The sequence below is a fragment of the Cajanus cajan genome, chromosome 6 (assembly GCF_000230855.2).
Source record: "Cajanus cajan strain Asha chromosome 6, NIPB_CcT2T_4, whole genome shotgun sequence".
Taxonomy (NCBI): Eukaryota; Viridiplantae; Streptophyta; class Magnoliopsida; order Fabales; family Fabaceae; genus Cajanus; species Cajanus cajan.
Window position 1 is genome coordinate 59838699 of NC_138522.1, and position 26517 is coordinate 59865215.

The window sequence follows — 26517 nt, forward strand, 5'->3', positions numbered from 1 at the left end:
ACAATAAAAAGCGGGAGAAGCGCAGGAAAAAAAAAAAAAGTAACAGTAAAACTAAAAAGTGATAAGAAATAGTGAGAATTGGATTATAATAACTCATCCTTGATTGACCAAAACGAGAAAAGCTTGGGTAGCCTAGTTTCCCAGAAGGCAGCAGAGGCGCATTGGAAAAACCAAAAAATACGAGAGCGCATTCTTTACATAGAGAGTTTAGCAACAAAGCATTGAAGTAGAAGGAGATACATAATATAGCGTGAATAAATAGGCATCAGCAATACACTATTGTAGAAAGTAGCCACTCAAAAAGAGCGCAAAGAAAAAGAACAAAGTGCCGTATATAAGGATGGTCTTCTGAGCCGAAGTGAGGGAGTTTCCCCCAAGCCCATACTGCTGGTTCTGCGCAAAGCCCGCAATCTGAACGCTCTTACTCTCGAAGAAGCTCTGCGCGGCCCCGCACGTGGGGCAGCGCCAATCATCGGGAAGCTTCTCGAACTGGAACCCTGGCGGGAGGGGATAGGAAGGGTCGCCCACGGCCTCGTCGTATTTATAGCCGCAGGAGCGGCACTCGTAGATCCCAGTGTTGAGGACCGCGAATTTCTCCTCCAGTCGCCGGGGGTCCAGGTCCTCGGCCGGCGTCTCTTCTTTGGAGACGTCGACGGAGGTTACGGTGAGTGTTCGGAGTTTGCAGGGTTTGAGGAGGAGGGAGGGTGTGGGGAGGTTGTGGAGTTTGGGTTTGAGCGTTGGGTGGAGTTGGGAGAATGGGGTTGAGAGGTGGAGTGTTGTACAAGCCATTGATTGTTATGAACGGAGCAGAGGGAGACGGTGGGTTCTTGTGTGGAGGAGAAGGAGAAGAATCATAGTATATGCTATGTCCCTTCCTTCCTTCGTTGGGATGTGAATTCACTTCACTTGGATAAGGTACGCATTTCTCCTTTTTTTTTTTTTTTTTTTTTTTTAATTATCTTTTTATTTTTCGTACGCAATTTCTCTTCATTTTAATAATTCAAATACTCGGGCCGGGCTTCTTCTGCTGAGTTGGGTTGGGCTAGGCCAATAGGGTCAGGGCTGATGATATATACACCTCCATTTTTTTATACATACACTCCCTTTTAAAAAAAAATATTAAATTCCTAAATTATCCTTAATATTATTTGAAATAAAAAAAAAATATCTTGGAAAACTTTTTCGGAGGTGTATTTGTACATAATTATAAAAAGTTCTTTCCGGAATACTAAAATTAGTATTCTGGAAATAACTTTCCGTCGGAATAATTTTGGAAAGTACTTTCCGTAATACTAAAATTACTATTACGGAAAGTTCTTTCCGGAATTATGGTAAAAAAATACACACACTGTTAATATTCCGGAAAGAATTTTTCGCAATAGTAATTCTAGTGTTATGGAAAGTATTTTTCATAATTATTTTGACGGAAAGTTATTTCCGGAATAGTAATTTTAGTATTCTGGAAAGTACTTTCCGTAATTATTCTGACGGAAAGTTCTTTTCGGAAGACTCATGATATATACACCTCTTTTTATTTTTATAAGTACACCTTCTTTTTTTTTTTTTAAATTATAAAATAATATATATATTTTAATTTTATACTTTTAACTTTCAATTTTCTACTTTTTTCTTTTTTTTCACACACTTTTTTTTTCTCTTTCAATTTTACATGCTATCAAAATAGGTGGATTTAGGAAAGATAACGGGATGCATGTAAAAATTGAAAAAATAAAAAAATAAAAAAAAGAAATATCTGTAAAAAAAGTACTAAATTAAATGTTGTGAATGTAAAATTAAAAAAAGTAAAAAATTAAGAATATTTTAAAAATTTTATTATTTTTTTTGAAAAGGAGGTGTACTTATAGGAAAAAGGAGGTGTATATATCATCAACCTTTGAAAAACACTTTCCATAATAATTTTTTTTTTATTTCAAATAATATTAAGGATAATTTAGAAATTTAATATTTTTTTTTAAAAAAAGGGATGTATGTATAAAAAAATGGAGGTGTATATATCATCAACTTAGGGTCAGTGCAGTTCGGGCTGTACATGCATGTAGCCTGTCTCCCTTCTTTTCTAGTCCGCCAGAATCTAAGAATTTATCTAAAACTAATGTAGTATGTACTCACCATTTTAAACAAATAGTCTATTTTTAGTTTTTTCAATCGATATGAATCAATTACAGTTTCTAAGAATCAACAAATCGCTAGTTGAAGATGTAATAAACCCGATCTATTTAAGTAAAGTTTTAGATTGAAATTTTGTTTTAAAAAATAATATAATTGAAAGAAAAGACTCTATACTCTAATAGTTATCGACGAAGTTAATTCTTTAATGAAAATTAATCATTGCTAATCAACCAATAAGTTAAACTGTCTTGGTAATTTATTATTCTTAGTTACTTGCTTCTTTCATAATTGTTGATATTTTTAGTTGAATTTTGTTTTTATCTATTTGTAGTTTTTAAATTTTAAGATTATGAACTACTTTTTTTAATTAATTATATATTCACATTTTACCTCTTATTTAATTTATACATCAAAACTAATATACATTTATTATAAAGTAAAAATAATATATATATATATATATATATATATATATTGAGAAGTATAAAATTTATTTTATAAAAAATAAGAAAACTTATTGTTCTCACCTGAGATCAGTCGTGGGGACGATCTACTGGTAATATCGGTGAGTCTCCTCTACTTGGTACGTCGGCTGCTCTAAGATGGGGTAGGTACATGCAAAAGAGACTCTGATGCTAAAGTTAGTTCTTGATAGTGTAGATGTCTCGTATTTATAGCAGACGTACCTTGGTGATTTTAGGATTTTCTCTCTTTAAGCGTGTGTAAGCTTGAAGTCGGCCCAACATTGGCCGCAAGCCCTGTTGGCTTATGGGCCCGCGCACATGGTAGCACAATTAGGGTCGACGTGAAACTCGGTATTTGGTACGGGCAGTACACTAGCTCCCAAGCTCTTTGGGCGAGGAGTTCATGCCAAGTTGGAGACAACTGGATGAGGGGTCATGACCTTTCGTTTTTGCATTTTGAGTTGAACGCCATGTGTTGTCAGAAGGTCGCCTCGTTTCTCGAAAAGTTGGCGGCTGTAATAAAGAGTGACAACTCATAATGATGGGACGCACCCTGTTATTATGAGCCCCATTTAATGTGTACATGTTCCTATCGGGGCAAGTTTTTTAAACTTAGGGGTTGAATTTCCCTTTCCTGCACTTCCTTTTCGATTTTTTCCTTGTCGCCGTGTCTCGTGTGTTCGTGGGTTCAGGCCCCACTATGGGCGCCAGATGTTCTCACCTGAAATCGGTTGTGGGGACGATTTACTGGCAAGATCGGTGAGCCTCCTCTACTTGGTACGTCGACTACTATGAGATGGGGTGGGTACTTACAAAAGAGACCTAGATGCTAAAGTTAGTACTTAATAGTGTAGATATCTTGTATTTATAGTAAACATACCTTGGTAATTTTAGGGTTTTCTCTCTTTAGGTGTGCGTAAGCTTGAAATCAGCCCAACATTGGTCGCAAGGTTTGGGCCAACGTGGTAGTGCAATTAGGGCCAATGTGAAACTCGGTATTTGATACGGAAGTAAACTTATTATATTTCTTAGTTTGAGAATAAAAATCTTAAATAACTATTAGAAAAGGAAAAGACAGGAACATTGATTGACAATAATAAAATTAAGATAGAGACTCGTTAAAATTTTGAAAACATTAATACATTTTTTTGTGTGGATATTTTTATTGTACAAATTTTCTAAGTAAAAAATGCTTGCCGAGTTTGTAGACTTGTCCAGCCGGAAACACTCTGTGATACAACTTAAGTTAATAGTAGATAAATTCTCTCTGCACCCGATGGCAAACAAATCAACGTTTTAATAACGATGTTTATGTTGGGAATAACAAAAGTAAAACAAAAATTTATTAAAAAATGCAAGATCGCATTAGTAGTTGTTGTATAAAGGACTCACGTGCAAATCATCGTTGTCGAAATTTTGTCATTTTTTTAGTATTTTCCCTTTTGCCACATGATTGCCAGTTTGACACCATGATTATTATTTATTAATACTTGGTGAAGTGAAATTGTGGGATTAAACCTAAGCCGAATTGAAAATACTGGATAAGGAATAAACTAATCATTGCATGAATCAACGCAAGCAACCCTCGTTTTGTGACCCTTTTCTCTCCCTGCTCTCCATCCCTTTTTGCTTTTCACCAAATTTGAAGATTAGTTTCAAGGATCAAATTGACGGGAATGATTAAAATGAGTGACCGTAATCAATTTCAAACACTGAATTGACAATTGAGGATTGTGTTTGATGATCTAACTACTATAGAAACCCGAGGGATTGATTTGATGATCTAGTTTGTTTGTTTTACTCAAATTTCACTTTCCAATTCAGGTTTATCTGAACTCTACACTCAGAAACGACACTCATAGGACTAACGTTAACTGATCGTGACGGCAATTTAAACACGCCCTTAGTCGGAGAAAAACCCTGAATATTCAATAACTACAGAACAAACAGGGAGTAAAACCAAAACCGAGCACTGATAGTGATGGTAGACACCAACGGAGACAGGTTAAGCATTCAAAATTCAAAGGCTTCAAGGCTCAATCGCTTGCAGCATATATGAATATTTAGCTGAAATCGTGGGCAACTTCCACTTCCCCTGATTTACGATACATGGTTTCGTTATTCAGCAACTGACATTGAACATTGCAGAATCTTCACAATCATCCATTGAAGCATACTGCTACCACAACCACAATAATAATACGGAAGGTGGAGCAACAAACCCCGAAGCCGGAGACGCACAGAATACTGCATTAAACTTTAAAAACAAGGTACTCAGGAAGAACGCTCCATAACTAAGAACCCACTTTTGCATCTTTTACAACATATCATGGTGCAAAGCCATCACTTGGCACCAATTATTTCAATCTGTTCTGTACATGTATGAGACCATTAAAATTAAAAGGAACAAGAAAACGGCTAAAATGTAGAACATTTTATTGTAATGGACAGGTACTCTACCGAATGAGGAAAAACTAATATTGAAAGGAAAAACACTAGTTACCACTTACTTACTAGTTACTGGCTAACTGCTAAAGGCTACTATCAGTTTCAACCATGGATGCATAAATTACCACGCAAATCTGTATGCAGTGAACACGAAGAGGAAGAACTCCGAGCATTCGCTACAAAATCAAAAACAAACTACAATGTGTGTGATCCAGTTCCACTAGACCGCAACTCCTCCATAGCAGCTTTGATCTGATCCTGCACAAGCTCCAACCGCTTCGAATACACTTCCAACTCCAAAATCTGTTGCTTCTTCCATTTCTCATCCACCAGTTCCGCACCGCCAAAACTCAAAGGCAAAGGACTCATGTTGAACGGAAACGCTCTCGCCCCAAACGTCCCTCCCATGGCGCCAGCCATCAACTCCTTCAACACCGGCGACAAACAACTCCTCACCGTCTCTTCGATCAAACTCGGTATGTTATTGCTATAACCGCCACTGTTACAATTATTGTTATTATTATTAGCACCCGTAGTGGTGGCGTTGGCTGTAGCAGTAGGTGTAACGGTAGGAGTAGCATTGCTTATACAATTATGATCTCTGTTCGACGCGGATCCATCGATTGGCTCGATTTTCGGGGCCGATCGAGGCCGAGGGCGTTTCGGTGTTTTCTTCTCCGCGGAATTCCTGAAAACCATTTCATTCTTGAGAATTACAGGGCTAAAATTAAGGTTGGGGTTAGGGTTAGGGTTAGTGTTGGGGCTAGGGTTGATTTCGTCGTCGTCGAGGGAATTGTCGCCGATAGGCGCCACGTTGCTCCAGATCTTGCGGGAGATTTCGAAGGTGGCTTGATCGTGAGCGCTCTTGAAGGAGAATTCCTTGCCGGAGCCAATTTTGTTGAGGACGTTGCGGTACTTCTTCTTGAGCCTCCGGATCTTCTCGACGAGCTGGTTCTTGTTGAAATCGAGTTGGAGCTTCGACTTGATTTGGTCGTAGAACAGAGCGGTGTCGTTGTGTTGAGAGGATCCTCGCTGCGAGGTGTAATCGAGGAAGCCTTGCAGGAGCTCGATCTCGTCTTCGTCGGTCCACAGCCGCTGGAAGAGCCGCCGCGAGTCGTCCAGCGGCTTCTTCTCCTCGATTTGGTCCACGCGCCGCCGCTTCGGATCGGAGGAGTCGGCGACCACGACGGTGGTGGCGGAGGGCGCCGACATCGGGGCGGGGGCGCCGTTGGAGACGGCGGAACCGGGGACAGCGACGGTAACGGCGAGAGCGGCGGAGGCGGAGAGAGAGGGGTCGTTTTCTTCGTCGTCGTCCTCTTCGTATTCTTCGTCCTCCTGGGACTCGTCGTCGTCGTCCATGTCCTCTTCGCGGAAAACGGCGTCGTGTTGCTGAGAAGCCATGTGAGAGAGTGAGAGAGAGAGAGAGAGAGAGAGGGGTGAGTCACGGGTTTAGGTGTATTGTTGGACTCACTCGCTCATTCATTCACTCACCTTTGCTTTGTTGCTGGTATTGGGAATCCGAAGCGTGGTTTTGGTTTTTAGTTTTGTTTAGGTAGTGGACCAACCAAACCACAGAACCAAACCAAACCAAACCCACCCCCCCCCCCCCCCCCCCTCGTTATTTTCTCTTCTTTTATTCCCCATTTTACAAGGAATATACGCTCTCTTTTCCCACAAACCCATATTTTCTTCATATTAAAAATTACTCCTACTTTATTTTATTTAATTACTAAGTACTTTTATTATTAAATACACTTTATTACTATTTTTAAATTCGGTTTTAAAAATTCTGTATTAATATTTTCTAATACTATTTTATTATATTTCATGTTAATTGAAGAAATTTGCATATTAATTAGAAAGTTAATGAAAATACAAAAATCAATTGATTCAATAGCTGCTTAAGAAGGGCAAAATATTCATTTGAAATGATAACATATCCCGGTCTGCATAATGAGATTTTTATTTTATAAAATAATCATTTTTCACATTTCAAGTTTTAAAATGTTGTTGATCATTATAATAAAAATATTATAATATTTTATCTAAAATGTAGCATGCAATACTGTTTATTTATATAAGTTGTTGAATAAAAACAAAATATATTTTCAATTATAATAATGACAGAATTATTGAAAACATAGTTTTAGAAATATATAAAAGTTTATCATGTGTTTTTTTCGCGTGAGACAAAAATAACTAGAAGATAAGGATTTATGTTTCATTTTCAGTTGCGGCATGGTATAGAATTGTAAAGCGTGGAACTTTGATCTATATCCAGCTGGTAGTTGAAACCCCCAAGCTCACAGATTTCATCCATTTCACGTTTCTTTTCATTTGACAAATGCTAACTCAAGAGTGAGTAATACATTGACGTGTTCCATTCGCATTACCAAACTCCTGTTTCGTTTTTTTCTTTTCAAACTTTTTTCTTTTTTCCGTATTAAAAAAAATGTATTGTTTTAATACATTTCATTTTTATATTTTGTTTTAAACAAGAACTGTTCAGTCGAATATCATTCACACACAAAAAAGTCGAATATTCATAAATACATTACATATATCCTTTAAAAAATATCTTTAGACCATGTGTTTGCAAAAATTCATGAAATTATGTCGAATTTTTGTACCTGAGACTATAATATTAAATGATAGGGACCCACTTAATATTTTGAGAAATATGGGCATCAAATTGCTGTGCGAATACGAATATCTTTTTCCCATTTGACTACTGACTACTAAACACAGTATAGGGTGTGTGACTACTTAACACAATATAGGATGTGTTTGAGGATCAATTAAGTTAAACTCATTTATAAACTTTTACTTGTGTATTTTTCTATTCAACATGATTTCAAATTAATATCCAAACATACTTAAACACATACTTGACTGATTCTCTTATATATCTAGAAAGTCTTGGTGCACCCGTCCTGTCTATTATTTTTACTATTTTAAACATAATGAAATACGGTTATTCACACTATTACTTTTATTCCTTTAAGTTACATACCCAAAATCCCATTTTTTTTAGGGAAAAAAAAGACATCTTCCTATATATTTAACACTAAATACTACACAGTTGCTCGCGTGCAAATCGTTCCAATAACATCGACAGTTCCATTCGAAGATCATTGCTTAGTTAATCAATAACCTAATTCGATCCGAAAATATGACTAAGCCCAATTCAACCCAACCTAAAATTAACGACCTGCCTCATTAAAATATGGCTAATCATCTTGTCAACATTAGAATAACAATTTATCTATCAGAAATCGAGGTCTATATTTTTAAAATTCCACAAACTAAGACTGCCTAATTTTTCAACGTTTTGCCCTAATTATTTTTATTTTATTATCATTAATCCTGTAAATGTATCAATAAAATCTTGTAAATATATATACATTAAAAAAAATCGTTGTATACATTATGATTTCACGTGCACAATGAAAAAAACTGCAACTGGTAATTTCAATAAAATGCTGTATACCCTAAAATCAGAAATGCTCTGGTTAATTTAAGATAAGAAATCACAGTAAAAAATGAGGATACCATATCCTCTGCAGTTGATTTTTAAACTAAATATTTTTCATCTATAAGTAAAAAAGAAGGGATAACCCAACCAGTGGGGGTTCAATATTCCTTGTCACATTGTTGCGTGATTTTGCATTATTTGGAATTTGAGATTTGATAAAAACACATCTACCAATACCCACAGTACACTTTGATGGCATTCTACCAAAATAAATGCAACTGCTTTAGGCCCAATTTACACTTTCATCGCATTCTACTAAATAAATGCAAATGCTTTTAGGCCAGATTTACGCAACATTATAACTCACTAGCTCGAATCTACCAAATATTTCAACGCACAGCAAAGTAAAACAAGAGATCTCAAAATTGTTCAATGCTAGTACTCAACATATGAAGTTGTAAGCGAACATAAATAAAAAAGCACCAACACTTGCACCAAAACATCTCATTCTATAATTCTAACATAACATAAAATAACTATAACAAAGAACCGAAACCAATATAACCTTAGAATCGAAACAGAATGTCTCAAAACTCATTTCTTCTTTCCACCCTTAGCAGCATCAGAAGCCTTGGTCTGTACAAACAATTCATGACACATTTTATAATTTATTCAAACGCTGGTCGAATGATAGGATAGCAAAAATATTACTAGCTACACAAAATTACCTTCTTTACTCCGCGAATCTTCTTAGCTCTGTTCTTTCTCTCTTTCATTTGCTTCCTTGACTTTTCTACCTTGGTGTCAAGACCATTCTGAAATATATAGATATTTTAGTTCACTTGCACAAAATAATGCAATTGTGGCCAAGAGACACAAACAACAAAAAATATTCTCAAAGACCAAATAACTAAAAGACGGATGACGAGATATTATATCTGAGTAAGATTAAATTTCAAAATGACATCATGAAATTAAGACATCATTGAAGAACAGAATGGCAACGGTCGCCATTACCAACCATATTACATTCCAAGATATCTTCAGTTAATTCTTAATACTTATCCAAACACTGCTTTAAATTAATTGTCTGAAACACAATAACATAATGTCTAATACAAAGAGTGTGAATATACAGTTTGATAATTGCAATTGCGACACTATCCCTAAACCTGAAGGAAAATGACAGTAAAAAAAAGCGAAAATGTAAAGAACAATAACAGTAATAATGATATCACAAGTACTATAAAAATATAAAAATCATAAAGCAGGAGATATTAAATAATGAACAAAAATTCAAACAAAGAGATTGTGTTAGTGGTTCACTCACCCTAATAAGCCTGTACTTGGGCTCGTACTTCTTAGCATTTTCAACTGAATCATAAATCAAACCAAAACCAGTGGATTTGCCACCTCCAAAATGTGTTCGGAATTTGAAGACAAACACAGTGTTAGGGTCTTTCACTTCATACATTCTAGCGAGCTTCTCCTTAAGTTCGGCCTATACACCACAATCCACATAAAACAAATTAATAATCTTCTATAACATTTTCAATGAATAACCACTTAATAGTTAATATTCAATAGCTAACTTGCGATATTAGCAGTCCCCAAATTCCTAACATCAGTTGTTTAAACTCTAATTTAACAACAATAAAAAAGTGTTTAAAAATAAGTACCTTGGAAACATTTGCCCTCCCTGGATGAAGAACATCAACGACCTACACCAGAAAAAGTATACGTAGAAATATTAGGAGTGAAAACTCTAGGAATCTCTGCCGCTGCAATTAGGGATATAACCTCCAAATTCTGTACGTTAATAGACAACTAAGAACTATAAATCATCCGTCAGTCAATCACATAAATTGCTTGAAATCGACCATAAGTGTGAAAATCACACAGCTCGTTGCGCATTTTCAGATCCAACATTAGGCAAATAAACAAAATCACCGCATCCTTTAACTACGCGCTTCAAACAAATCAATACGATTCTCATAACACAAAACTAAATCACCCAAAAAAAACAGAGATTCAAGTGACGATTGCATTACCGTGGTAATACGCGAACAATAAACAAAGATAAAAAAAAAAAAAAAAAAACAACCGAATAGGACCCCGAGAGCACTATTTGAAGTTATCCTTTGCAGATTAAAGTGTCAAAAGAGGAACTGAATGAGAAACTCACAAATTGCTTCCTGGAAAGAAGCCTGTTGGTCATGAACTTTCTGGTTCGGATTGTGACAGCCTTATCCGCCATGCTGTTCAGTGAGGTGTGCTATGGAATAACTCTACACAAACGCGACGGACACAGCAGCTACACAACGCACAACGCAGAGAAGAAGCTGAACGAAACCCTAACCTTTTTATAACACTAGGGTTTAGATTCACGGGCTGGGCTCAAAATTTAAAATGTAAAATAACAAGGTGGGCTTTTTGAGTTATTGGGCTTGATAGCCTTAAAATCTTCTCCAGCTTTTTCCAATTTCTTTTCGGTTTCTTTGGACACGTTTTTTGTAGTTTAATTATTATCCAATCACACCTTAATTACATAAGTTGAATGGATATTTTATCATATTTCGTGCAGTTAAACAAGTTATTATATTTTTTTTTACTTGATAAAATTATTTTGTGGAAAAGTCATGCATCATGTACATTGTGCATCATGTACATTGTGCATCATGCTTTCATCTAATACTTTTTTATACATATTCTTTCATTTAATTCATGTGTACAATATATTTTACATGTTATGATTAATAATAAGATTTTACTTGTTTAAAGTGAAGAGACATTTAAGATAATTTTTAATGATTTTAGAAGCATTTAACGATTATTTGATAGCCTTAATATATTACTTGATTATGATTTTTTTGAAAAATTTTAATTAAATTACTAAATTTTAAAAATTATAATTAGGTATTTCACTTTTTATATTTTTATAATTTAGTTTCCGTTGTAAAAATTTATTTACAATAGATAAAATTTCATAAAATAATTTTTATATTTTGAAAAAATATTATCATTTTATATCATCCTCTGCGTGATTAACGTTTGAAGATGTAAATAATATTTTATGAAATGTTATGGGTTTTAAACGAATTTTCAACTTTAAAAACTAGATTATAAAATTATAAGTCTTTTAAGTTTAAGAATTTAATTGAAAACTTTATAAATAAAATAAAAAACTCAATGCCCGAATGAAGCATTATAACTTCTTTCATATTCGTTTTTTTTTTTGGTTAAATAACTTTAGTGCTTATTTGCTATTTCCATTTTTTTTTCTCAAAATAGGTTCCATGTTTACAAATTTGGAAGGACAATAATCAATGATGAAGCATTATTTTTTATTTATTTTATGAAACATTATTTGGAGTGACTTATTATAGACCTATTACGTGTATTTAAAATAAAATGGTTAAAATTTGTATAGATTCTTGATAGGGGTTAAAATTATATCATTGATCCTATTTAATTAGGCGAAGTTAATTGCATTATTTTGTTCATATGTAATTAATGGGACGTGTTTTAGAAAGAAAAAAAGAAGATAAATATTTGTTTGTTCTTATAAGCGACGGTAAATTAAACAGTAATAAATTATATGTTCAAACAATAATTAGTATTTGGAATGTAGAATATTATGATTATGATTAAAGTGTATTAAAGTGGTAGTTATAAAAAAGGGATGTGCAATGGGGATTAAGCCACGTGGCGTGAGTGGGATGAAAGTGAAAATGACGTAGATTTGGGGATGAGATGCGGTTCCCATGGCATGATGGCCCATGGTTGCCTACATGGCCAGAGCCTACACACAAATCTTCGACTGCCAATTGCGATGCGATCGTTTCATATTTCCTCTGAAAACAAATATAATATATCCAATTCCAATCTCCCAAAATTATCATTATCATTCATTCATTCATTCACCTTAATTCCATGACCATGCCGATAACTCTCTTACTCGAAGCCAACCCCTCGCACTTCAAGTGGAGCCATTTGCCTGCACTTCCACGCCTCGCAAAACCCCACAAATTCACTGCCATACCCGACTCAAAACGACGCCGTCCTTCCGCATGCCTCTCCTGGCGGAACCCACAGAACGCCTCCACCTCGCAATCCCCCTGGGACCTTCTCGCCACCGCCGTCTCCGGCACGCTTAAGGCGCTCAAGAAACCCGCCCTAGCCGCGCTCTTGGTGGGCCTCCTGTTAATGTACCATCCAAATTGGGCTTTCGCGGCCTCGGGAGGCCGAATGGGAGGGAGGTCATTTTCCTCCTCTTCTTCTTCTTCATCGTCCAGGACTTACTCCGTGCCCAGGACGTCCGGCCCAAGCCCAGGCTTCTCTTTCTCCGCGCCGTATTATGGGCCTTCTCCCTTCGGCGGGGTTTATGTTGGGCCCGCCGTAGGGGTCGGAGTGGGTGCGGGCTCCAGTTTCTTTTTCATCTTAGTGGGATTCCTCGCTTTTGTTTTGGTCTCTGGCTTTCTTTCGGATCGCTCCGAGGGTAGTGTGCTCACTGCTGCTGATAAAACCACCGTGCTCAAGCTTCAGGTTTCCCTTACTATTTTCTACTCTATTTCTTCCTTGCTTCGTTTTTGTTTCCGTGTTTTGCTTTTTAGTTTCAAAGTGACTTTAGAACGACGATACCATTCCATCGTGCTAGAATTGGGAAAAACAACTCCTACGTCGACTAGAGTATATAAGTGTGTATATCCCTCGTCTTAGAGAGTCGAATTAGGTTCAAATCCAGATTCTAATTATTATTGTTGGTCCGATAGTCCAACTTTGCTCCACCATAGTATGATATTGTCCGCTTTGGGCTAGGCCCACACGGTTTTGTTTTTGGGCTCCTTCCCAAAAGGCCTCATACTATATGAAATGGTGGACACCCTTATAAACTAGTCAATGTTCCTTCATTTTAAAGATGTGGGACTTGGGATGAATCCCAACAATTATCGGTTCTGAAATTTTTGGTGAATTTAAATGGTGGTGTTGTTTGTTTAGGTTGGGGGTGGGGAATTGTACATGTTACAGATAAATTATCTTCTGAGGGTTTGGAGTATCTATGTACTGGCACGAGCCACTTGTTTGTAGTTTGCATTATACCAAGCTCTTAAGAATACTGACTTGTGTTAGTCTCAGGGTAGAAAGGGGTTTGGTCCCCAGGGAGGGATTCTTGCTTTGGCACGCGGCAGTGCTGAGAGATTAGTTTCTCACCTTCAGGATGGGAGGATGCTATTGGAAACAAAAAAAGCTCATAAGAACAATAGTGATTGGATAAAATTAGATGCATTTTAAGAATAATGTAATTCAGAAGGCAACAATAATTAGGTTTGATGGTTGTTTGTTGGAGGGTGATTGGCAAGTGCAAAGTATACATAGGCCAAGGAGATTGAAAGGGCCATAGCTGATATATTACATTTCATGGCAATATATGGAAGGAGTGAATCACAGCAGTATTATAACTTATAAGTTATAAGGGAAACCCATTGACAGAGCATTGGGTAAATTTTGGATGAGTGAAATGGATGTACTGAAGTAAGCTGTGAAGTTGTATCAGAAGTTGTGGCCCTCAAAAAGGGATGGCAATTGCAATTGATCAATAAATAGAGAAACTGTAGAAACTTATTCACATGTCTTCTTTGAGATGTTGAGAAATGAGAAGAATACTTGAGTCCCAACAGTTGCACTGTTGAAGAAGATATCAGAGGGGGTTAAATATCATGAATGGGACAATCTACAAAGTAAGTTTCAAATTAGGTAATTGATTTTCTTATTGCTGATGCTCTACCTGGACCTACCTTCCTGAACATACCCTAACATGTGGTTTGTGTATAGTTGTGTTGCTGAATGAATCCTATTGATCCCCCAATAAATGAAAGCATAAGAAAAATTTATCAAGTATGAAGATTTTGGTTTGGATATTCTTTCACTTCGGATTTTATTTATTTATCAAATATTAAGAAAGAATGTCACAAGCTATACAGAATGATCCACCTGACATGACCATTGGAAACAGGAGTTGTGATGAGAAGTAAAAAGGACAGAGGTTTTGGGATAAGGTGAGATTCACAAGGCCTATTGGCCCATGGCTGCATACCTGGCATAGGGTCACAGACAAGTCCCCCTATTGGTATTTCCTATTTGGAAGAGTAGAGACTAGAGAGAGAGAGAGATTTTGCATTCAGATTTTTAAATTCTTTGACATTCTTTTCCCCAAAATATTCCTGTTTTGATTCCACATCTCCCTCAATTCTATTGGCCCCTCGCCAAATATCATTCATCCAATTTGTGTTTGTGACCTTGCTCACAATTTTGTTGCTCGCAGCTAATTCCCTGAACTTGAAGTGGAAGCAGAACTTCTTAGTACAATTACCTCCCATAGTGCATGTCACAACTGCAATTACAGTTTCTCAAAACATGATAAATTTACTCCAATATTCTATACAAAATGTTGTGCTACATTTAGCTTCAAATCTCCCTTGTTGCACAAGTAAAATAAGAAGTGAGAAAACTTGAGGTCGAAATCCCCATTTGAGGTTCTTGCAAATACAGTATTGAATGTTCTGAAGCTCTTGTGGAAACCAGCCATGGCTGCAATGATGCTAGGGGGACTGCTGCAATCTTTATCTAGGAGTTATTCAGCAGCCAGGACATCCTCCAATCCTAGCCTCACCAAAGTATCTCTTTCTCAGTGTCATATTATGTGCCTTCTCCATCTGGGTTGGTCAGTGTCTGCAGTGGAATTTACATTGGTCCTGCTGTAGCATTTGGACTTCATAGTAGTTGCTGCTTCCAGTTTCTTAGCGGCTTTCATCACTTCTATTTTGGTTTCTAGGTTTCTATTTTGGTGCCAAGATTTGTTGCCATTTTAATTGTGTTCAGAAGGCTTGTTTGTCAGCGTCTTGTTAGCTATCATTGTACAGAAATATCAAATTTTCAATGGAGATGTTATTCTTTTAGGTTGGATTGTTGGGGATGGGTCGCACACTTCAAAGGGATCTGAATAGGATTGCAGAAGTTGCTGATACATCAACTCCAGAAGGTCTGAATTATGTATTGACAGGTGAATTTTCTAAACATATGTTGGTCACTTGTTTATTATTTATTTTCCATTGCTTATGTTTTTCCTTGTAAGGTTTATCAATTGTGTGAATATGTTTATGATTTTCACTATTTTGCGTAATGATCGACAAAGGATTGAGGGATTTTAATAAAAAAAATGAGTTCTTTATGATATTTGTGTTTGAAGGTATTCAAATCATAAGTTTTGCGTAAGCCTGATGAAGATATTCTATTTGTGGACATTTTGTTCACTGCTCCAATAAAATATCTTATTTAATCAAAAAGAAAATCCCGGAGATGGAGACTGATGTGTGATGCCACAAAACTACACTTTATATGAGGATAGTTTTAAGCCCCCAGGATTATATGGCATAATTCTTTTAAAGTTCTAAGTACTGTCTGTTTTCTTCAATTAATGTGTAAATATTAAGGTTTCCAGTACACATCCATTATAACTTAAGAATAAAGCCTCTAGATTTATGTTAATATATACACTTTTGTCAATGTAGTGTGGAAAATGATGTCAGTCAAACCTATTGTTGAGGAAACATAGAAATTGTTGAAAAGGAATATTTACTTTAAATATCAAATTACTTTTTATTATTGTTATGCGATGTAGCTTAAAGCAACTTGGCTGTATGATCTACTTTTTTTCTAATTTACTTCGTTATTTGACTTTCTTTTATAGAGACAACCCTAGCTTTGCTTCGGCATCCTGATTACTGTATTTCGGCATATTCATCTGTAAGTGACTTTAATCTTGCAAGCCTTGTTGGATTTCCTGATGTTACTGGATACATCAGTTCAGCACGGCTTAGTGCTATTGTGCAGTTAATCATGTTATTTTTTTATTGATTGTTGACAACTTGATATTAATGCATAATACCATACTGATTTTATTGCTATGATAGATAAAATCTCGTGACACACCACATTCCACATTAATATTCTAGATTGTCACTTTCCCAAGCTTATATATAATTTCAAATATATTCTATATTGACCTTACCTGAAACATTTGCTATGGTTGAACTAATTTCTAATAAGTTTAAGAAAAGTCGAAAACATGTATTTCATTTTCCTGACTGATAGAAACCTGAGTCTTCATTAGGAAGATGTGTGCTAATTGGACTCTTATTGAGATGTGTCTATTTGGACTCAAAATGGGAGCAGGTTTGTAAAAGGATCTTAGAGTGTCTAGGGTAATACCAACTACCAAGACGGTCTCTTAAAACCTTCCTTTTTCTTTTCATGGAAGTTATTTCACAAAGTCTTGCCATGGTAAAGAAGGGGTACTTGGAGAGTGCAGTACAATGAATAGTTGTATGCTATGTTCATGAAGGATGAACCATTCCCAAAAAGGGGTTTATTGATTCTCTCCCAATTAGTTGGATTGTAGGTGCGATTATATACTTCATGGGCCAGAAAACAAGAAAATATATTTTGTTCTCTCCAAACCTTCATCTTCTGTTCTGTTTTCTTGCTCTTAAGAGTCTTCTTGGTTTTTGTTTTGGTTTGAAAAATGCATTAAAGATAACATTGCCGTTTGTCTAAAGCCAAAACATTCATAAGTGTATTTTGCATGTCTTTGCCCTATGACGAGGACTTATACCCAACTATTATGTCTTCTTGGACCCCTAGAATCACGGGATTTTGTAAGAATTTTGTCCTGTTATCGGGTAACGTATTTTGGTACTCAATTATAGTCATTAATAATTAGATTTATATGCGATATGAGTCCTTAGTTGGAAAAATGATGAGCTATTCTAAGTACAAAAATTAAGTCGGCTACAAAAAATAATTTTCTACAAAAACTCTTCGGATAACACATCTCGATTACGATAGTCTAGTTTCTAATTCTGTTTCTCAAATGCTCTAGTACATCTTTCCATAAGCCAACACTGATCGATCATAATGATATTCTGGTTGGAATCTTTTGACCAGTGCCTTCACTATTGTCCACTAGGTCACATTTAGGTTGTGCTATTTTCATGTTGGCCATCAATCGAGGCATCACCTCTTGGAACCTTTGCCACCTTTTATAGCCTCTCTTCCTTATGTGTTTCAATGGCTTCAGAATACTGCTCAGTCTGGATCAATCACCAATAAGCTTACTCTCCATCAATCAGTGAAATCATCTTCAAGATTCAAATCCACAGCTCCAAGATTGATGCTCTGATACTGGTTGATAGAAACCTGCTGTTGTATTAGCCTATTAGGAAGAAATAGGGAAAAACCCAAATGCAAGACTAAACACTGCAGAATTTTGAGGGTCTACACCACCCAATGCCCTAAGGCCCCAATTTTATCTCAAAATGACAAGATGATCCCCATTTCTCTCCTGTTCTATTTAACATGTGATACCCTTTACTAATTGTAACTAATTAACTTACTATGATTGTTATTAACTAACTAATGGGTTCTCTAACATTGCACTTTTGTAGGTGGACATAAAGCGGGGTATTGAAGATGGGGAGAAACGTTTTAATCAACTTTCAATTGAAGAGCGGGGGAAGTTTGATGAAGAGACACTGGTCAATGTTAACAACATAAAGAGACAAAGCACAAGAAGCCAGAGAACGAATGGTTTCAGCAATGAATACATAGTGGTATAGTCTTGTTTTTCAATAACTTAATTTGTGTTTTAATATTTTTTGTTCCCACATGCATTTTTTTATCAGCAACAAAGATCACATATATTACTGTAGAGCACAAAGGGTACTCTAATCCTTACACCAAAATGAAGTACATTAGTAGGAAACCGGTACAAAAATTCCAAGATCCCAAGTTTCATGCCAAGGGAAATAGGGTGCCTAACTGGATTCAAACACGAGGTGTTCAATTCCTACATGCATTTTCTGCTCCAAATTTTCACTATACACTTATAATTAACTTTAGTAGTGAGTAAAACATAATGAAATCATATTTTTACACATTAACCTGTGATAAGGCACGAAGAGGGAAAGACTTCATTTATGACTAAGAGTACATTTAAGGTACCTCTTACCTGTTCTAACATTTAGGTTTAATATCACTATTGTCATCCATATCTAGGAAAGAAGACCTTTTTCTATCCAAATTTTTTTTTGAAAAGATGTGGAATATGTTTGGCCTATCAGCCTATGGGGTCCTGAGGTAAGCATTATGCTTCCAGCTTAAGAGCATATCACAGAGAATGAGACACTAGGTTAATTGTTTGTAGGTTTGACCTTTCCAATAGGAACATATTTACATACCTTGGGGAAGATTCCTGTGATTGTTTTCAAGGACGAGCCTTGTTGACATGCTGAGTCTATGTCAAAAACATTGCTCTATGAGGAAGACGAAGAAGTAACAACAAAAATGAAAGGAACAAACAGATGAAAATCAATCTGAACCAATTTAGAACCTTTTTCTTCTTTGCTGCTCATCAGGAACCCATAGATCTATTGCTGTGGTTGTTGGACATTAGCACAACTGAGTCTGGTCATTCTTGTCTTTAAGAAATAACCTGGAGTGAACTATATTAACCTGTTCAACTGAGTCTGGTCATTCTTGTCTTTTTCTCCTAAATTCAATAGTCATGTAACTGGAGTGAACTATATTAATATTAACCTGTTCTCATTTTTTGTTTAGCTGAAAATTTTGAATTTAAGCCCTGTGAATCTGATCAGTGGAAAGGGAAATAGTACGGACAAACAATATGTTTTATGCAGATAATTTTCTTTATTTCCAACATGTTCGTCCGTTGTTGCTCAGAATGGTAAAAGGCTGAAGTTCCGTAAGGACAGTTGAATCTTTCTTCTAATTCATGTTCATGTATATCAGATAACAATCTTGGCAGCTGCTGAAGGAGTACATAAACTTCCCAGCATCAATGGAAGTGGAGAATTGAAGGAAGCTTTGCAGAAACTTGGATCCATTCCATCGAGCAAATTATTGGTAAGATCAATGTTACTTTGTTAGTCCTTTTGCGGATGTTGGTTCATTTCTTTGAAATGATATCACTATGTGCGTGAATTATTTGCAGGCAGTTGAGGTGTTATGGACACCACAGAATGAGAACGATACTCTCTCAGAACGGGAGTTACTTGAAGATTACCCACTTTTGCGGCCTTTGTAAATTGTGATGGTAGGCTAGCATTCTGCTTCTAGCCTCCTAGAGCTATGAACTGAAATTGGGTTATGATTGCTCAGTTAAGGATCATCTCCAGCAATACTAAAATAATAACATTAAGTTAAAAGTAAAACTACTGAATTGTCCTGCTACTCAATCTGCAAGACAAATTTTCAGATGCGGCCGACGTTGTATCACTTGCAAAGGTTCAATCTTAGACATTTATGGGATTAGTTGTAAAAATTACCCGTAGGATTAACTCTAAAGAATATGTACAATATTATAGAAAATCATTTTATCATTGAAATAGGTGCACTTTCTGCTTAGAAATTGCTCTGCGGTTAAATTCGGTGAACTTTTCCAGAATTTATTCGTGCATGACTCTATTGGAATACATTCTTTAAGAACTTTTAAGTTTGGGAAGTGATGATCGTAAAATAATTTCATTGTTCAATAATTTATAATATTATTTTGGTATTGGTCTAGATGGATTCTAATATCTAGTTGGAGGAATTATTACTTGTTGATCTCAGTCTCACTTGCTGACTTAAGCTCCACTTGCTACTGGTAGGTTCAATTATATAATCGATATCAACCATGCTCAACATTAGCGCACAATCATGAATTTTGAGATATTTATTGACGCCATGGCACCTCAGAAAAGGTCAACATCTCCAAATGATATTTAATTATGGTACACTCAATATAAATTTTTTTATATTGGCAATCAATAAAAAGTTACTTATGTAGTTCTGTAAACAGAATCCAAATCCAGAAAGCACGCATAGAAATATACAATACCCTATACCTGTTTCTTGGGTCCAATTAATCGATTTACTTTTGAAAAGAGACAAAGCTGAGGGCAATGGGATAAGCAAAAAGTTCAGAAATATAAACCATCCAATCGGCCAACGCCCAGTCGGAACTGGCACGCCAAATAATAGTATATTAGCGTTTGGATTGACTTGATAGCGAAAAATGAGTAATTACCGTATTTTTTTATGGTGAAGATAAAATAATAAATAATTATTTTTCTTTTTTATGATATAATTGGAAGTAGAATTCATTTTGAGTGTTATTCATATACATTACCATCCACGGGAATCAATCTAGTTTGTTTGGTTAAGTTAAGTGAATTGTAAAATGTAAATTTTTTATATTGAATTTGACTTCAATAATTATAAAAAAAAAATAATCTAAATAGACTCTTAAAAAAAATGATCAACGAAAATCTTGGAAACTGGAATATTGTACGGACATGTACACGGTCTTAAAAAAAACGTCAGAAATAATTTATTGCATTAATGCATTGTCATTACTCATTTGTCAACGTGCCTTCAGCCCCTTCCTTCACTTCCCAATTCCCATGCACATGAAAAATGAACGACTTTTGCCCTCTTTAAATACCAATTTTAGACAAACGTACAAGCGAACAGAGAGTAATTTCAAAGAAGCAACAGTGTGTGACAGCGTAACAACTACTCATTTAGACATTTAGTTGATTTGTTTGGAATTTAGAAACAAGCAGACGGGTGGTTCCACCAAGAGCTCTAGAATGTGCTCGTTGTTTTGGAAGAATCATAAAGGCTAATTGACTAAATTAAATGGACAGACACCAATTGGCAATTGGGTTGAATCTCCACGCGCATTAAGTTTAAAGGGCGAATTTGACCTAGTTGCCACCACAATTATTGTAGTTCTATTTAGAAAAAAACATACATGCAACTCTGACGTTGTTTTCTCATTACTAATAATTCCAATATTTGTTTCCAATAAAGACCTGGACAAAATCGCAGACTTGACCGATTGTTAAACTCGGTACTACACAAACCACGTTCACGATCCCCCATTCTCACCAAAAATGAAAATAAAATAAAGATCTGTTTATTCAAAATATATGACATGACATTGTACTGTATATTGATACTTCTGTAAGAAAAGGATTTGGTATCTTTGTGGGGAAATTGAAATTCCAAGAAAAAAAAAAGGTGGGGTGTTGAAATCATGTAGGATGTAGCCTCTAAGACAGTAAGACTCTATGTATGTACATAATGCACAAAAGAATTCAGTGACTGTCATAAAATTATGTATCCACAGCATCAACAGGAAGGGAAACTGTCCTTTGTAGAGTGTCTGGAAGCAACCCTGTGTAGAAACTCTTTGAAGTAACCATACCTTATTCATGAGAACACATCACCTCACAATTTTGGGGGTGGGTCTTTTGGACTTGAGAATAGGAACGAACTGGAATCATAATTCCAGAAATTATCCAAGGGTTTCAAGTGAATCCCATGGTCCACTCCTTTTACTGTTTCTGTCAATGAAGGTGGCATAATAAATGCCTTGTTCTGTTTTGTGCTCTCTGCTACTAGAATGTGAAGATTTAGCTGCTATGCCAAACAGTTTATCCCTAAGTTTCCTTGACTCCATTTGGTGTTTTGCTTTTTTCCATCTCAATTCTTGTTGAACCTCTTTCTTATATTTATTAAAAGATCGGCCAAAACATAAAAACCGCATACTAGAGAAATGATTTCTTGATAAACTACGTGCGGAGTTTCCGGTATCATGTGCAAACTTGGTTTCTTGACAAACTTTGTCTTCTGCTGAAACTGATTTATCTAATTGCTCATATTGTTCATCAGATTGACTTTGATCAGACTCTACTGGACTCACCTCACAACTTTCTTGATGATTCCATAACTCCTGATACTGCGATTCGTTAGGTGGTGCATCCCTTCCCACATGCTTGTCATACTCAAATTGTAAGGTAATCTCCTCAAACCGCCCATGCATTGAAGTACATCCAAAGCTAGAGCATAGAGGAAGCTGCGAGTTCTTTCCACTTTGATTATGTGAAACAAAATCCACAACACCAGAAGTATGATTAGACACACAATTATGAAAATTTTGTTTATTTACAAAATGATTAGTTTCTTCAATTCCCGGTCCTGGCTTCCATTCAGGTATCAACGAAGCAATTTCCCCATCTATCATATCTGCTATTCTGGTAACATCTTGATCAGTAATATCGAGTTCAGCAACCATTTCAGTGGCTACGCTTAATGCTGTATCCATCTCTATGTCAAATGGGAAGTGAATATTTCGAATATGGCCTGCCACATAAACAAGTCAGATTATTAATCTTAAATTCCATCCTGAAATATACAAGTCATGGGGATTAAGTACCAACACAATTAAAAGTGACATTCCAACCTTCTTTGTCTGCAATTCTTAGTTTCAAAAAGATAGCACCATCATCTTTCCTCTTGCCTTTGATGCTTATGTCAACATCTTCAGAGGATTCATCATCATGGCACTCGAAAAGTTCGATTCCACTAGGTTCAATCTCAGCCGGATGAGAATACCAGTCTCCTTCATATTCAAAGCCATTTGCAAATTCAGTACTTAAATTACTATAACTACGGTGATCAAAGAGTGGCTGATGGATAAGAGATCCAAAGTCATCATAAGATCCACTGTCCACTGGTCCCAAATCATACTCGTAATCATCAATTTGAAGAAAAGGATCATCTAGAAGCTCCCTAGCAGAGAGCCTTAGAGACACTGTTGCCAGGCATTTCTCAACGAATTGTCGCACTTCTGGATCCTTCACTTTATACAAGGCATCTGGTTTCTTCCCCTGGAGACATAAAATATGACTGTTATCTTGCTACTCCCAAAATAAAGAAACATATATTCAACGGAAAAGAGAAAGAAAGCAATCTTACAGAAATAACTTTCTTGTAGATTTGTGCTGGATGGCTACATTCGCTATAAGGGTATTCAAATGTGATCATTTCTAATACACACATCCCAAATGAATATATGTCAACTAATTCGTTATATGACTCTTCATAAACTTCTGGTGCCATGAACTCAGGCGTTCCTTTGGAAATACAAAATGTAACAGATAAAACTCTGATCAGAATTACCATCCTTGTTCAAATCAATCCTCTAAAACTACCTTAAATTACAATTGTTCCAACCTTGCAGTACACATCATACAGTTTCATATGTTACTGCCAAATCAGTTTCAAAAGGAAGCATCAACGAACTTAACTAATTACAATTGGCCAGATTTTTTTATTTTTTTTTTGAGTAAAGTCTCGCTTTGTTCTCTGAATTTCGAAGACGGTGTTATATTAGTCCCTAAAACTAGGACATCCTAAGACTAATTTTACAACTTTTTAATTTTAAGAGACTAATATGATGGAGACTTCCAAATTCAGAGACCAAAATGAATGTTTATTCTTTTTTTCTTGATTATGTGACATATACTGACATGAAATAGAAATAGACATAGACATACCTACACAATGAGCAGCATGGGACTTGCGAAGAATTGCTGCCAACCCAAGATCTCCGATCTTAACTTCCCCTTGGTTTCCATTGATAAAAATATTATCACATTTGAGATCTCTATGGATCACAGGTGGGTCATGGCTATGAAGATAGAGAAGCCCTCTCAGGATCTGTCTACACCAATGCTTCACTGCCCTAATGTTAACTCTCTTGTGCTTTTGTCTATACCTATTTTCATGATTAAAATAAATAAATACAAGTTCTGAGAAAACCAAAGTACAAATAAGATAAAAATGAAGGGAACTCACTGTCTAAGGGTGCCAGAAGTGAACATTTCAGTGACAAAGTTGATATTTCTGTTTGCAGTATCGACCCAAGACGTGTAAAATTTCATTATGTTTCTGTGCTTCAACGTCTTGAGGAGATGAATTTCACAGTAAAGTCTCTCGAGATCTTCAGGGCTCTGCAGAAAATCATACAATTTGACCTGGTTCCACGCAACTTCGATCCCTTGATACTCATCAAATGCTCTGTATCTGAATCAATCGAAAATAAAAATATCAAATGCCCATTTCAGAGGAGCCTCAAAAAGGGAAATTTGAAGAAATGACAAAAGGGAAATCTGGAAATATTGATATACACTGTCTTGGAAGCTCCTTTGCCGAGGATTTCATTGTACTGCAAAGAGAGAGAGAGAAAAAGTGAGAATAAGATTAAAAGAGAGAGGGTGTTATAGTAATGGATGGTATGGTTACTCTGCCATATCTGCCAGTTGGATCAAGTTCAACAAACTCAGAGTCAGAGGCAGAGGCAGAGGCAGAGGCAGAGGAATCAGTTTGAAGCTCGTTCATCCTCTGTTTCGTTTGTCTTATGATATGATTAGATTTCTGTGTCTGTCGTGTTCCTTGTTCCTTGTTCCTTGTGCAAATACATAACCAGAGACACAACAATATTTCCACCAATTTATCTATGACTCTCTCTATATAAAATAATGTGTTTAATAACTTTAACAATTAACGATTAACTTGGATCTAATAATAATGAATAAATTGAATAGAGCAATAAACAGGAAAGAGAGACATGAGTGATGAGAGCAACTTTACAGTACCATTTTTTTGACGGTTTGGATTATGGAGCCACCCACCACCACGGGACGTCACAAATGTAAACAAAAAAACATAATTCAGATTTGTTTTTTTCATAAAAATTAAATGCTAGTATGGCGAAATAAATTATTTCTAAAAATTGGATTCATCGTGTTTACAGTTTAATAATGTAGTGGTTGAATTGGTATTAATAAAATAATAAATAATAATATAAAATAGTTTTAAATATCAATAATATTATAATTTCATAATACTTGAAATTAAAAATAAAATATAATTTGTAAATTGTAAATATTTAATATACACATAAAAATTTAAAATTTTGATAACAAACAAACTATCTATTTATAATTATAAGTTTATATTTAAAATGAAAAAGACTTTAAATAAGTTATTAAATGATGTTATATATATATTATTTTACCCCAAAAAAATGATGTTATATTAAATATTTTTTTATTTTGACTTATTATTATTTAGTTTTTTTTTTCCAAACTTTGACCCCTTTTTTTAAAACCGATTTTTCGAGTTTGATTTTGTGATTTTATTTGAATCGCAATTTGACAGTTCAATCTATTTTTTAGATTATTGTTTTTTTTAAAATTTATAGGAATTAATGAATTACAATAACAATAATAATGTTTAAGATTATAAGACATTGGGTCATACAAGTTCATTACATCGTGTCTAAAAAATAAATTGTATTTTTTATATTTTTATTGATATCTTTTGGTACTTTTAAATAAATATATGTAATATAAAACTTTTTAAGAGTATTTTATTTAAAGATAATCATATATGAGATATCGTCGAACATTAAATGTGACACTTTTTGTGATAAAGATTTGAATATTATATTGAGAGATAAGGACTAACTTATATATTCTTATTATCTTCGTTATTTTATGTTTTGTTTTGTTTGATGTGTAAGTTTTTTACAATAAATATTAAAATATATAATTAATGTCGTAGATTTTAAAATTTATTATGTAATCCCTTAATATATCGTGTATCTTTCACATTAATTATATTATTTTGGTTTAAATTTATTTTTATTTCTTAAATTTAAATTTTTTTTTAATTTCTAAAATTTAAGAAAAATATTATTTTAATATAAAAAAATATCACATTAAAATAAATTATTGTTACATAACTGTCTTAATATTTCACTATCAATTAAGCTACTAGTGGTATGAGGGAGTATAAATTTTTTTTATTATGAAAATTAAAAAAAAAATAAAAATAAAAATAAATTTATCATAAATTTTAAAAAGTAAAAACATATTTAAGCTTACTATTTTTCATCTATATTTATATTTTTTCACTTCACAATATATAGTTAAGGATATAATAAAAAAAATGCATTTAATATTTTATTAATATCATAAAATCACAATAAAAATTGTTTTGCTTACTAAAATAAAAAAAGGACAAAAG

The 26517-nt window shown here is 34.9% G+C and overlaps 4 protein-coding genes and 1 pseudogene across 5 annotated transcripts; 1 reads left to right on the forward strand and 4 right to left on the reverse strand.

Moving 5' to 3' along the window:
• Positions 1–59: 59 nt before the first annotated feature.
• LOC109795851 (Rubredoxin-like superfamily protein) lies at positions 60–905 on the reverse strand. Its single transcript, XM_020355409.3, has one exon. The coding sequence runs from the start codon at positions 787–789 to the stop codon at positions 277–279; it is 513 nt and encodes a 170-aa protein (XP_020210998.1). The 5' UTR covers positions 790–905; the 3' UTR covers positions 60–276.
• Positions 906–4885: 3980 nt separating this feature from the next.
• On the reverse strand, positions 4886–6641 carry LOC109795850 (putative transcription factor At3g04930). Its single transcript, XM_020355408.3, has one exon. The coding sequence runs from the start codon at positions 6441–6443 to the stop codon at positions 5238–5240; it is 1206 nt and encodes a 401-aa protein (XP_020210997.1). The 5' UTR covers positions 6444–6641; the 3' UTR covers positions 4886–5237.
• A 2281-nt stretch (positions 6642–8922) lies between these two features.
• Positions 8923–10864, reverse strand: LOC109795852 (small ribosomal subunit protein eS24z). The gene is made up of 5 exons (XM_020355410.3): positions 10703–10864; positions 10197–10238; positions 9848–10018; positions 9246–9332; positions 8923–9153 (listed from the first exon to the last, which is right to left on the reverse strand). The coding sequence occupies exons 1-5, from the start codon at positions 10772–10774 to the stop codon at positions 9112–9114; spliced, it is 414 nt and encodes a 137-aa protein (XP_020210999.1). The 5' UTR covers positions 10775–10864; the 3' UTR covers positions 8923–9111.
• Positions 10865–12339: 1475 nt separating this feature from the next.
• Positions 12340–20157, forward strand: LOC109796719 (myelin-associated oligodendrocyte basic protein). Its single transcript, XM_020356479.3, has 6 exons — positions 12340–13062; positions 15475–15577; positions 16265–16320; positions 18021–18185; positions 19384–19497; positions 19586–20157. The coding sequence occupies exons 1-6, from the start codon at positions 12451–12453 to the stop codon at positions 19676–19678; spliced, it is 1143 nt and encodes a 380-aa protein (XP_020212068.1). The 5' UTR covers positions 12340–12450; the 3' UTR covers positions 19679–20157.
• A 1377-nt stretch (positions 20158–21534) lies between these two features.
• Positions 21535–25076, reverse strand: LOC109796850 (putative serine/threonine-protein kinase WNK9; annotated as a pseudogene). The gene is made up of 7 exons (XR_014427571.1): positions 24730–25076; positions 24615–24652; positions 24283–24510; positions 23982–24202; positions 23401–23558; positions 22886–23312; positions 21535–22785 (listed from the first exon to the last, which is right to left on the reverse strand). The product of XR_014427571.1 is annotated as a putative serine/threonine-protein kinase WNK9 (transcript).
• Positions 25077–26517: the final 1441 nt, after the last annotated feature.

Bases quoted from the DNA above. Each gene is read 5' to 3' on its own strand.
- LOC109795851 (XM_020355409.3), bottom strand. From the start codon at position 789: ATGGCTTGTACAACACTCCACCTCTCAACCCCATTCTCCCAACTCCAC.
- LOC109796719 (XM_020356479.3), top strand. From the start codon at position 12,451: ATGACCATGCCGATAACTCTCTTACTCGAAGCCAACCCCTCGCACTTC. The intron at 18,186-19,383 runs GTATAGTCTTGT...CATGTATATCAG, and splicing joins TCAGCAATGAATACATAGTG to ATAACAATCTTGGCAGCTGC. The intron at 19,498-19,585 runs GTAAGATCAATG...AATTATTTGCAG, and splicing joins TTCCATCGAGCAAATTATTG to GCAGTTGAGGTGTTATGGAC.
- LOC109795850 (XM_020355408.3), bottom strand. From the start codon at position 6,443: ATGGCTTCTCAGCAACACGACGCCGTTTTCCGCGAAGAGGACATGGAC.
- LOC109795852 (XM_020355410.3), bottom strand. From the start codon at position 10,774: ATGGCGGATAAGGCTGTCACAATCCGAACCAGAAAGTTCATGACCAAC. The intron at 10,239-10,702 runs GTGAGTTTCTCA...TTTCTGGTGTAG, and splicing joins TTCTTTCCAGGAAGCAATTT to GTCGTTGATGTTCTTCATCC. The intron at 9,154-9,245 runs GTAATTTTGTGT...TTGTTTGTACAG, and splicing joins AGATTCGCGGAGTAAAGAAG to ACCAAGGCTTCTGATGCTGC.